Here is an 11,627-nt window from a genome sequence, read left to right on the forward strand (position 1 = left end):
TTCCACATGAAGGTTGCCTAAGTTAGTTTCGTCAACGTCAAATGAGAAAAAAGGGTCCTTTGTTTTTACGAACTCTGGACGCTCCGAACTTTAAGGTTTCATAAAGTAGATCGCACAAACACGAACATGGGTTGAAATATTTTGTTTTCGCTCCTTCCTGTGCTAAAATATGGCGTTTAAGTATAGCGATTATGGCTATATCGTCAGTATAGGTGATAAATGAGCAATATTCTACAGCAGTATGATTTGTGTACTAATATGACATACCCAGACTTTGGCACCACATTTTCAGGGTCGTGTTACGCTATTACTGGCAGATTGTCTACAAAAGAGTTGAGAGAAAAAACCTACCCATCCATCCATCATGTTACTGATTGGTAAGTTGATAAAACAAAGTCCATAATCTTCATACAAATATTTAAAACATTTAGGCCGAAGCAAAACGATTTACAACATAAAACACCATCTATCATTGTGTGTGATCGGAACTTCCATCTTTTACATTGGGGAATGAGTGCCTTAAACTTTATAAAATCTGGTCAAGTAAAGGATACTCATCGAGTCTTTGAAAAGTTTAAATTGCAACTCCCTTCTTCCATTGCACAAAAAGGGGCTTTTCGTCGTTCTGGAAATACTAGCGAACTCGAACTCTTAAGCCTAAGAGCTACAATTGATTATTTTAGGGAGTTTTTTGATTATACAGTCAAACATATGCAAAATGTACTTATCACAACAGGTTTGAAAGTTGACAAAGCAGATATACGTTTTGTTATTACCGTCCCAACACAGTGGAATGATGTTCAAAAATCGCTTATGCGTTTGATCGCTATTGAAGCGAGTTTGATTTCCAAAAACGACAATGAAAATCGTCTTAAAATCATAAACGAGTCTTCAGCTGCACTCCTTTATTGTGAACGAAAACCAGATGTCATAAAAAGACAGACTAACGGTACCAAAGATGGGATTATGTCAGAAGGTGATATGTATATGATTTGCGATGCTGGTGGAGAAACGGTTAGCATTGCTGTTTTTGAAGTGCCCAAGCAGCGGGACCAAGGTGACAAGGAAAGTTTTCGTAGATGTCAAATTACCGCAGAAATTCGAAAGAACTGTGGATCCGTATATTTGGATCTTAAAATGAAGGAAGTCCTTTTGGATATTTGCTTTGGTGCAGATAAAGAATCGTGGAAGAATAACAAGTCCAAAAGGGAAGAGCTTGAAACACTCTTAACACCTCTGACAGACCAGTTTCTTGTAGACAAGGTGAGTATAATACTTATAATCGTTCATGGCTTCTGATAATATTATATTCTAGAAATTTTTTGGACAAGCTAAGAGAGACTTTATTCCTGATTGCTGTCGTAAAATTCTAGAAATGTATGGCATCAACATTAGCGACAGCAACTACGGCAGCGGCAGTGAAAGTGAAAGTGACAGCGATATGCCTATTTGTGAGAGTTGTACTTTTAGTGAAGGACGTGACGAAAAGTTCGTAGAGCTTGATGATTTTGGTGATGGTAAGGTTTCCAATTCAGCTTTTTTGTCGTTCCTCCTATAATAATTGTGTTTGTAGATACGGTTTTTTTAATTACGCAGGGTAAAATATTGAATGAGCTGAAATTGATGCGAGGTCCGGACGGTGATATAATTACAGACGAAGGTGTAACGGTCGAATATGATGACAATAATTTTGAAATTCGACTTTCTTATAAATTTATGCGAGAAAAGGTTTTTGATGAAGTTGTCGATAATACAATTGGTCTTTTGAAAAGACACATAAGGAAAGCTAATGGAAATATTAAGTGTACCTATCTGGTGGGGGGTTTCGGTATAATAGTATACTTGCAAAAACGCATTCTGGCCGCATGTCCTGTTGGGAGCCCATTTAGTATTGGACATTTAGTTATAGATAATAGAGGTGATACGGCAGCTATGCGGGGTGCCTTAATTTATGGTATAGATGGTAGAGGACTTGAAACACAACCTAATTTTGTAGTTTATAAATACGAAAATACTACCACATCGCAATACAATGCCCTTGTTTGTTTAGGTAATAATTAATATCGACATGATTTAACAAGTGACTTATATTGTTATTTTATATGTAGATATGGGATATGACGGGATCGCGTGTTCCTATATAGATTTGAAAGATAGAGACGATAACATGACAAACATCGCAGATTGGTAATTAATTGGAGTGTAACTAGTGAAGCATATTTAACGTGTGTAAATAGGCCTGGTTTAGATTGGCATAATCCCTTTATCCCCACAGCAAAAGAAACATTGGACGGAAAAACTTTATGGGGAGCCCAAGTTAAAGAGACTAGCATCCGTGAACCAGAGTCGTTTGTTACGTTGAGTAAGCTCATGTCTGCTATGAAGGGGAACTTCAAAGCATATCTAGTTGACTTACTCAAACACGTACTGGAACATGTGCACAGCTCAATTACAAAGACTAATCCGGATCTTTCAAATAAAGACAAGTACAGATATGTTATCACTATGGAAAACTGTTATCAATTCTTTGGCAACAAGTCCGAAATGCGTGAAATTGCTCAACTTGCCGGTATCATTAAAGAAGATGATTCCGTCAAACGACTATTACTTATTCACCGAGAGGATGCAGCAGCTATATATTTTGAAAAGAATAAATTCCATGGAATAAGGGCGCAAAGTAACTGTTTCCTTCAAATAAACCTGTATCACGATACCTGTCATTTGTCCTTACATTTATCAACCCAGATTGCCGGTAATGATACACCAAAAGACAGCGATGCTGATGGGTCTGGTGAATTGACTTCAGATAGATTTAGAAATGTCCGGGGCATGAGATCCGCTACATTTGGGTTTGATTTTGTTGCTAGACTTGTTACGAATCTGATCTTGTTTATATCTAATACTGTATGTTGTAAAGATCAGAAAACCCATGATACGACTGACCCAGCTTATATTTTGGAGCTTAGACGAAACTTTCTCGAATATCTAAAAGTCTGTAAATACAGGAATGCCAATATTATATCGGGTATTGACGTTACTATAGAACAAACTAGATCATGATAGTAACGAAGCACAAACTATCCCGGTGACTCAATCGCCAGGCTGTCAAGTGTCTATTACAAAATACGAATTTTTGGAATATGTTTTTTGGCCTACTATACGAGATTTGACTTCAGCAATTAAGTGTAACGGAATGCAACGTAATGTGTTTCGTCTATTTGACATCGATGACATCTTTTTATCGGGCTTTTCAGTAGACGCAAAGAAAAAAACGAGTGATTTTCTTGAAAAAATTGTTATGAAAACATTGTCCGAGGCTCTGAGTATCCCAAGAAGCCGTATATGTTTGTCTGATGCCAGCGGTAAAGAAGCCTTATTAGGTGCAGCATACTATGGTAACTACCCCGAGATCTTTACAGAGCGGGTTTCTAGAAGGTCTTATGCTATTCAGGTCTGTGGTTACGAACGTCAAAAGTTTGAAATTGACACAGAGAAGAACATATTGGAAATGAAGCTAAGGGGAGGAAAAAACGTGAAGAATGATATATACAATGAAGAAGCAGCAAATGCATACAGTGATGTGAATAAACCAGTAAATCTATACCATCAGTTATCCTATAATTCATCCTTAAAAGATAGAAATTCTTTAAGAGCCCCTGGAGATCTAACACGTCTTATCAGTAGAGGTGATAAGATTTCGGAGCGCAATCAAATGCATGGAATTTTAAAGAGATTTTATGCCGAGGAAGAATGCATCGTTTATGCCAGTAAGTCTATATCACACATAATACTATATTGAATCCTCATATTAACTTTTGTACATTAAAGTAATTTACTCTTCTGATGATCCTACCTCAATTGAAAACGGAAGCAAACATGATCTTTCAGGCTTTTACAAGATCCACCAATTCGAGCTTTATATTAAACGCGATATAGATGACCCAACCACTATAGCTCCTGGATCTCGACTTCATTTTGATGTAAGTCTAAAGTTTGATAGAGATGAGACCATATTCGAAGCTTTTGCTTGTTCAAAACTTGGACAGAAGATCCCCGAATTTCGATTTGAAGATCAGTTCTTGGTAGCAAATATCTACGGCGATGAAAATCGGATAATGATTGAAGAATCACAATTGACAAGGACGGAATAACACAACACTACTGACCTATAAATAAATATTTGTATACGCCACTTTTTTTTTTGTGTGTTTCCTGCATAAAACCTTTTGGTCAATTAAATATGATTAACGAGTATAAGATCTGCCTTTGACTAAATAGCAGATAGGTACTCACAGTTATCTACCAATAGATAGTTGAAGGCAAATCCTTGTCCGTCAGTTTAACAGGACGTGTTAGGTTTCGATACAGCATTCTCATATATACAAAAAAAGATCCAGACATATGTAACAGATGATACCGTCCTTGTGGGTCACGGTTTAGTAAATAATACGAAATGCACAAGATGCCCTACCCCATATCATTTATACAGCTGTAATTTACCATCATAAAAACGGACCACCTTATAAGACTTCATTGCGTGACTTGACCACACTTTACGTGAAACAAAATGCTACACAATCAATCTATTTCCTTAAAGTCCAAATCACGATTTGTAGTTTCAAACGAGGCGCGAAAAAGATTGAGGGATATCATGTATCCCTCACCAAATTTATATCAATCCAATAACTTTTGAAACAATTATTATATTACAAATCTTTAATTAAAAGAAGTTCACGTTTATGTTTCCTTTGTATACCTTTCAAAGAATGTAGAGCTTCTGCCCGTTAGTCAAGTATTGCTTAACTCGACATCGTGAATAAGACAATAATTTCAATCACATGTAAGATAATCCTTTATTTACTATATAAATGACTTTGGTATTTGTTTGATTTGGTATCTTTATTTATAATTGATATGTGTTATATAGTTTAGACATTAAGAATAACTAGACACCATCGAATATTATGAATGATTCGTGGTATGTAGTAGAGATATTAACACAATGCGTACATAGACATCATCAAAACACCAAGTAACTTTAACACAGGCTTGAACTTTTCCCAACACGTAGCGTTTGCACTCACGTCGACACTCGTGCTGTATTCACTTCGACACTGGTTGAGACCCTGTCTAAAAATCGGGTGCGATGCACTTCCTTCAACACTGGAGTGTGGGCACTGACATGGACACTCGCTTCGACAAAGGTTTAGGCACTGGCATGGTTGCACTCGCTCTGAACACTGCTTTGGGCACTGGCATCTACCATTTAAAGGGTTTCTGCACTGGCGTCGATACTTGTGTTGTACTGGCTCCGACACGTGTTTTGGCACTGACATGGACACTTGCTTCGACACAGGTTTAGGCACTGGCATGGTTGCACTCGCTCTGAACACTGCTTTGGGCACTGGCGTCTACCACTTGAAGGGTTTCTGCACTGGCGTCGATACTTGTGCTGTACTGGCTCTAACACGGATGAAGGCCCCATGGAGGGCGCAGTCGCTTTCAACACTCGTTTGGGTACTTACGGACACTCGCTTCGACACAGATTTAGAGCACTGGCATGGCAACTCGGTTCCGCATTGGCTTGCAACTTTGCTTTCAACACTGCTTTGGGGCACTGGCGTCTACCACTGGAGGGGTATCTGCACTGGCGTCGATACTCGTGCTGTATTCGCTTCTACACTGGTTGAGACCCTGACTTAAAGTAGGGCGCGATGCACTTCCTTCAACACTGGAGTGTGGGCACTGACATGGACACTCGCTTCGACACAGGTTTAGGCACTGGCATGGTTGCACTCGCTCTTAACACTGCTTTGGGCACTGGCGTCTACCGCTTGAAGGGTTTCTGCACTGGCGTCGATACTTATGCTGTACTGGCTCTAACACGGATGAAGGCCCCATGGAGGGCGCAGTCGCTTTCAACACTCGTTTGGGTACTTACAGACACTCGCTTCGACACAGGTTTAGGCTTTTGGCATGGCACTCGCTAACACTGGCTCGCAACTGGCTTTCGATACTGCTTTCGGTACTGGCATTCGCAAACGGAAGGGTAATTAATGAAGCAAAAGAGAAGGATAAAAAAAAAAAAAGACTACGCCCTCTTTTTCAACAAAAAAATATGTGACTGCTGTACTGCGCAACTGGTCGGAGGCCAAAATAATATAGGACGTATCTAGGTACTGTCTGGGTAAACCCAATTGTTCTATAGTGGAACGCAAAGGGGTATCGAAAGAAGGTGTACATGGGTACGGTGGGAGTGATGAAATATGATAAAATAGTGATTGGCTTAAGATCATGTCATTCTAATAGCCATGTTTTAGAAGCCATTGCTTATTCTTTACCAGATTCAATTACCAAGATGTTTCACTATAAAAAAGCGGCGTCCACCCTTTTGCGATGATCTTCTCTCCATAAGTTAATTAACCAATAAAATCAGAAAATAATGATGCTAATAGTGTCCTTAAGAGAAAATGTCATTACCCCTCTTTTTGCAGCCTTAAAGTGGCTGCTTCACATTTTATAACCAAGCGAGCTTCGATAAATGCTCGATTAAAAGCTCGCTCGAATCAAAAAAAAAAAAAAGTGGGGCGCAAGATCGAAAAGTTCGAACACTAAACACTTTATATTTATAACAAAATGAACCATAATAATAAGATTTACCCTTCATGTCAAAAATATTTATTTGCTAAACGTCAAACTGTAACTTCAAGCATAGAAAGGCAGGATTTTTGAAAAAGAAAAAAAATCCTACACTATTCAGAAGCTTTTCAAGAATGTTCTACTTTTAATTCCACACGAAGGCTTCCAAACTTATTTTCGTTAATGTCAAATGAGAAAAAAGGGTCCCTTTTTTTACGAACTCTGGACACTCCGAACTTTAAGGTTTGTTGTATAGGGATTTTAATTACCTGAAGGCTTAATAAATGGTTCTTTCGTTACTCTTCCTTGACTATAATCTAATTTTCCAACGTCGTATGGAAAGTATTAGATATCGCACGAATTGGGGTTGTAAAAGGACTTAATTTTATCAGGTTTCCAGTTTTACGATTTTATATTGACGATGTGGGTGGGTATAAAGATAGGTATGAGAAAGGTGACGCAAAGCGGATATAATCTCAAATGGTCGATTGTTAGTTCTTCCTTGTTCCTTATCCTCTCTACGTGACTCGTACTACCATATCACAGGTTTCATAAAGTGAATCGCACAAACACAAACATGGTTTGGAATATTTCTTTTGCGCCCTTTCCTGTGTTAAGATATGGCGTTCAAGTATAGTGATTATGGTGCTATCTTAAGCATAGGTAATAACTGAAAAATATTCCACAGCAGTGTGATTTATTTACGAGCGCAACATGCACAGATTTCGGCACCACATTTTCAGGGTCGTGTTACGCTATTACTGGTAAAGTGTCTCCAAAAGAGTTGAGGGAAACAAGCTACCCAAGCATTATTCATGTTACTAATTGGTAAGTTGATAAAACAAAGTCCATAATCTTCATACAAATATTTAAAACATTTAGGCCGAAGCAAAACGATTTACAACATAAAACACCATCTATCATTGTGTGTGATCGGAACTTCCATCTTTTACATTGGGGAATGAGTGCCTTTAACTTTATACAATCTGGTCAAGTAAAGGATACTCATCGAGTCTTTGAAAAGTTTAAATTGCAACTCCCTTCGTCCATTGCACAAAAAGGAGCTTTCCGTTGTACTGGAAATACTAGCCAGCTCGAACTCTTATGTCTAAGGGCTGCACTTGATTAGTTTAGGGAGCTTTTTGATCATACAGCTAGAGCTATGCAAAATGCAAATATGGTAAATGGTTTAAAAATTGACAAAGAAGATATTCGTTTTATTATCACCGTCCCAACACAGTGGAATGACGTTCAAAAATCCCTTATGCGTTTAATCGCTATTGAAGCAGGGCTGATTTCCAAATACGACAATGAAAACCGTTTGAAAATCATTAGCGAGTCTTCAGCTGCACTCCTCTATTGTGAACGAATACCCGATATGAAAACATCAAAGATTAAGGATACCGAGTATGTGATTATGTCAGAGGGTGAGAAGTATATAATTTGTGATGCTGGTGGAGGAACGGTTAGTATTACTGTCTTTGAAGTGCTCAAGCAGAGAGACCAAGATGGCAAGGAAAGTTTTCGTAGATGTCAAATTACCGCAGAAATTCGAAAGAACTGTGGATCCGTATATTTGGATCTTAAAATGTAGGAAGTCCTTTTGGATATTTGCTTTGGTGCAGATAAAGAATCGTGGAAGAATAACAAGTCCAAAAGGGAAGAGCTTGAAACAATCTTAGCACCTCTGACAGACCAGTTTTTTTAGACAAGGTGAGTATAATATTTACATTCATTCATGACTTCTGATGATATCATATTCCAGACAATTTTCGGACATGCTAAAAAATACTTTCTTCCTAATTGCTGTCGTAAAATTCAAGAAAGATATGGCGGCAACAGTAGGGACAGCGACTGCGAAAGCGGCAGTGAAAGTGACAGCAACTGGGAAAGCAGCAGTGAAAGTGATAGCGGGATTCCTATTTGTATGAGTTGTACGTTTAGTGAAGGATATGACGAAAAGTTCGTAGAACTTGATGATTTTGGTGATGGTAAGGTTTCCAATTCAGCTTTTTTGTCGTTCTTCCTATAATGATTGTGTTTATAGATACGGTTTTTTTAATTACGCAGAGCAAAATCTTGGACCAGCTGAAACTGATGGGAGGACCAGATGGTGATATAATTACAGACGAAGGTGTAACGGTCGAACTTGATGAGAATCATTTTGAAATTTGACTTTCTTACAAATTCATGCGAGAAAAGGTTTTTGATGAAGTCGTCGATAATACAATTGACTTTTTGAAGAGACAAATAAAGAAAGCTAATGGAAATATTAAATACACCTATCTGGTGGGAGGCTTTGGCGGATCACCATACTTGCGCAAACGTATTCTAAACGAGTTTTCTTTCGGGCACCCATTACACATTGGGAGTTTAATCCAGGATATTCGAGGTGATACAGCAGCAATGCGGGGTGCCTTGATTTATGGTATTGAAGGCAGTAGATATGAGCCTCAATTTGATGTTGTACTTTACAAATACGAAAATGCTGCCACATCGCAATACAATGCTCTTGTTTGTTTAGGTGATAAATAATATCGACATAATTTTATAAGTGACTTATACTGTCATTCTATTTGTCAATATCGGATACGACGAGATCGCGTGTTCCTATAGAGATTTAAGAAATAGTGATGACAATATGACAGACATCGTGGACTGGTAATTAATTGGAGTATAAGTCATAGAGCATATTTAACGTGTATAAATAGGCCGGGTTTAGATTGGCATAATCCTTTTATCCCCACAGCAAAAGAAACATTGGAAGGGAAAACATTATGGGGAGCTCAAGTTAAAGAGACTGGCATCCGTGATCCAGGGCCGTTTGTTACGTTGAGTAGGCTTATGTCTGCTATGAAGGGAATTTTTAAGGGATATCTTGTTGAATTACTCAAGCATGTGCTGGAACATGTGCACGACTCAATTATGAAGACCAATCCGGAACTTTTAAAAAAAGACAAGTACAGATATGTTATCACTATGGAAAACTGTTATCAATTCTTTGGAAACAAGTCCGAAATGCGTAAAATTGCTCAACTCGCCGGTATAATTAAAGAAGATGATTCCGCCAAACGACTATTGCTTATTCGCCGAGAGGATGCTGCAGCTATATATTTTGAAAAGAACAAATTCTCTGGAGAAAAGGCGCAAAGTAACTGTTTTCTTTAAGCCTGTATCACGATACCTGTCATTTGTCATTACATGTATTAACCCAGATTGCCGGTAGTGACACACCAAAAGACAGCGATGCTAATCGATCTGGGGAAGGGACTTCAGATAGATTTAGAAATGTCCGGGGCATGAGATCCGCTACATTTGGGTTTGACCTTGTTGCTAGACTTGTTACAAATTTGAGCTTGTTTATATCAAATACTGTATGTTGTAGAGATCAGAAAACACATGATACAACTGACTCGGCTTATATTTTGGAGCTTAGACGAAACTTTATCGGATATCTAAGGGGAGGAAAAAACGTGAAGAATGATATATACAATGAAGAAGCAGCAAACGCATATAGTGATGTGAATAAACCAGTGAATTTATACTATCAGTCATCCTATAATTCATCTTTAAAAGATAGTGATTCTTTAAGAACCCCTGACGATGTAACATTTCTTATTAGTAGAGGTGACAAGATTTCGGAACACAATCAAATAAATGGAATTTCAAAGAGATTTTATACCGAGGAAGAATGCATTGTTTATGCCAGTAAGTTTATATCACACATGATACTATATTGAATTCTCATATTAACTTTTGTACATTTAAGCAATTTACTCTTCTGATGATCCTAACTCAATTGAAAATGGAAGCAAACATGATCTTTCAGGCTTTTACAAGATTCACCAATACGAGCTTTATATTAAACGCGATATAGATGACCCAACCACTATAGATCCTGGATCTCGACTTCATTTTGATGTAAGTCTAAAGTTTGATAGAGATGAGACCATGTTCGAAGCTTATTTGCTTGTTCAAAACTTGGACAGAAGATCCCCGAATTTCGATTTGAAGATCAGTTCTTGGTAGCGAATATCTACGGCGATGAAAATCGGATAATGATTGAAGAATCACAATTGACAAGGACGGAATAGCACAACACTACCGACTTATAAATAAATATCACAATAAATACATAACAAAAACGAAAAACAAAAGAGTGGCAATTTATAAAAAGGAGAACCATTTTTTGTCCTGGAAAAACCCCTTTTGGTCATCAAATAAGACCAACAACTCTAATATTTGCTTTCACCTAAATAGCGGATAGGTACCCTAATATCTACCAGCAGATTGCCGAAGTTTACTCTCCGTCCTTTATTTTAACAGGGAGTGCTGGATCTCGTTAATATTGGGTGGGTAATTGTTTTTAAAAGCTTTTAGAAGCTTTTTTTAAAAAAAACATCAATAGAAATAGAAACATGTGGACTATAATAAAAAATCAAAGCCGGTTGACTTGTCCAAGATTCCAATCAAAGAACAATGGGGTATTTATTCGGGCGTATTAACAGCATAGACGATATTTAATTTCATGAGAAATGCTACACACCGTTTTCTAAATTATGTATTCTCTTTTTTGAAATGGTTATTAATATCTCGTCGAATACTTCTTTGTGGTTTAAGATAGATACAATATATTTACGAACACTTTTGTTTGTTCAATGCGAATTCGAGTATTTGGAATACAGTTGTATTCTACAAGGTCGAAAGAGCATAAAACGGACTTCGAACTTTATTTAAAGCTATTGTTTCCATATTGATCAGAAAACTTGCATACCGCAAGAAAAGAATTATAGGAGAGGTCAAGATGTTCGGCCGACAACATATTATTAGGTCATAAGACACAGTGAGACAGAGTGACAGTGACAGTTTGTTTGTGGCTATTGTAAGCCTTTTCTTTCCGTTTCAAACAAATTCCCTAATATGGAATCATCCACAACGGAGACTTGGACTGGAGGTTCCATGTACACTCTTCTAATAAGATGAGCGCG

General features: G+C 37.7%; 3 protein-coding genes across 3 annotated transcripts; all 3 read left to right on the forward strand.

Annotated features, from left to right (window-relative positions):
* Positions 1-258: 258 nt before the first annotated feature.
* EV154DRAFT_464359 (uncharacterized protein) lies at positions 259-3,799 on the forward strand (the record flags this gene model as incomplete). The annotated part of the gene is made up of 4 exons (XM_051597663.1): positions 259-332; positions 432-1,263; positions 1,597-1,939; positions 3,381-3,799. 4 exons carry the CDS (start codon positions 259-261, stop codon positions 3,797-3,799), a joined length of 1,668 nt encoding a protein of 555 aa, XP_051457719.1.
* A 3,332-nt stretch (positions 3,800-7,131) lies between these two features.
* Positions 7,132-9,032, forward strand: EV154DRAFT_508624 (uncharacterized protein). The gene is made up of 6 exons (XM_051601533.1): positions 7,132-7,302; positions 7,362-7,467; positions 7,522-7,745; positions 7,794-8,209; positions 8,234-8,337; positions 8,467-9,032. The coding sequence occupies exons 1-6, from the start codon at positions 7,260-7,262 to the stop codon at positions 8,669-8,671; spliced, it is 1,098 nt and encodes a 365-aa protein (XP_051457720.1). The 5' UTR covers positions 7,132-7,259; the 3' UTR covers positions 8,672-9,032.
* Positions 8,898-10,150, forward strand: EV154DRAFT_226509 (uncharacterized protein). Its single transcript, XM_051594478.1, has 4 exons — positions 8,898-9,300; positions 9,351-9,790; positions 9,866-10,013; positions 10,076-10,150. The coding sequence occupies exons 1-3, from the start codon at positions 9,281-9,283 to the stop codon at positions 9,940-9,942; spliced, it is 537 nt and encodes a 178-aa protein (XP_051457721.1). The 5' UTR covers positions 8,898-9,280; the 3' UTR covers positions 9,943-10,013; positions 10,076-10,150.
* Positions 10,151-11,627: the final 1,477 nt, after the last annotated feature.

This window comes from Mucor mucedo (genome assembly GCF_025094135.1).
Source record: "Mucor mucedo strain NRRL 3635 chromosome Unknown EV154scaffold_44, whole genome shotgun sequence".
Lineage (NCBI taxonomy): Eukaryota > Fungi > Mucoromycota > Mucoromycetes > Mucorales > Mucoraceae > Mucor > Mucor mucedo.

Excerpts from the sequence above, each read along its gene's own strand:
- EV154DRAFT_508624 (XM_051601533.1), top strand. The coding sequence starts at position 7,260 with ATGGCGTTCAAGTATAGTGATTATGGTGCTATCTTAAGCATAG. Across the intron at positions 7,303-7,361 it reads TGGTGCTATCTTAAGCATAG|ATTTCGGCACCACATTTTCA; the intron begins GTAATAACTGAA and ends CAACATGCACAG. Across the intron at positions 7,746-7,793 it reads TAGCCAGCTCGAACTCTTAT|CTAGAGCTATGCAAAATGCA; the intron begins GTCTAAGGGCTG and ends TTGATCATACAG.
- EV154DRAFT_226509 (XM_051594478.1), top strand. The coding sequence starts at position 9,281 with ATGACAGACATCGTGGACTG. Across the intron at positions 9,301-9,350 it reads ATGACAGACATCGTGGACTG|GCCGGGTTTAGATTGGCATA; the intron begins GTAATTAATTGG and ends GTGTATAAATAG. Across the intron at positions 9,791-9,865 it reads CTCTGGAGAAAAGGCGCAAA|TGACACACCAAAAGACAGCG; the intron begins GTAACTGTTTTC and ends GATTGCCGGTAG.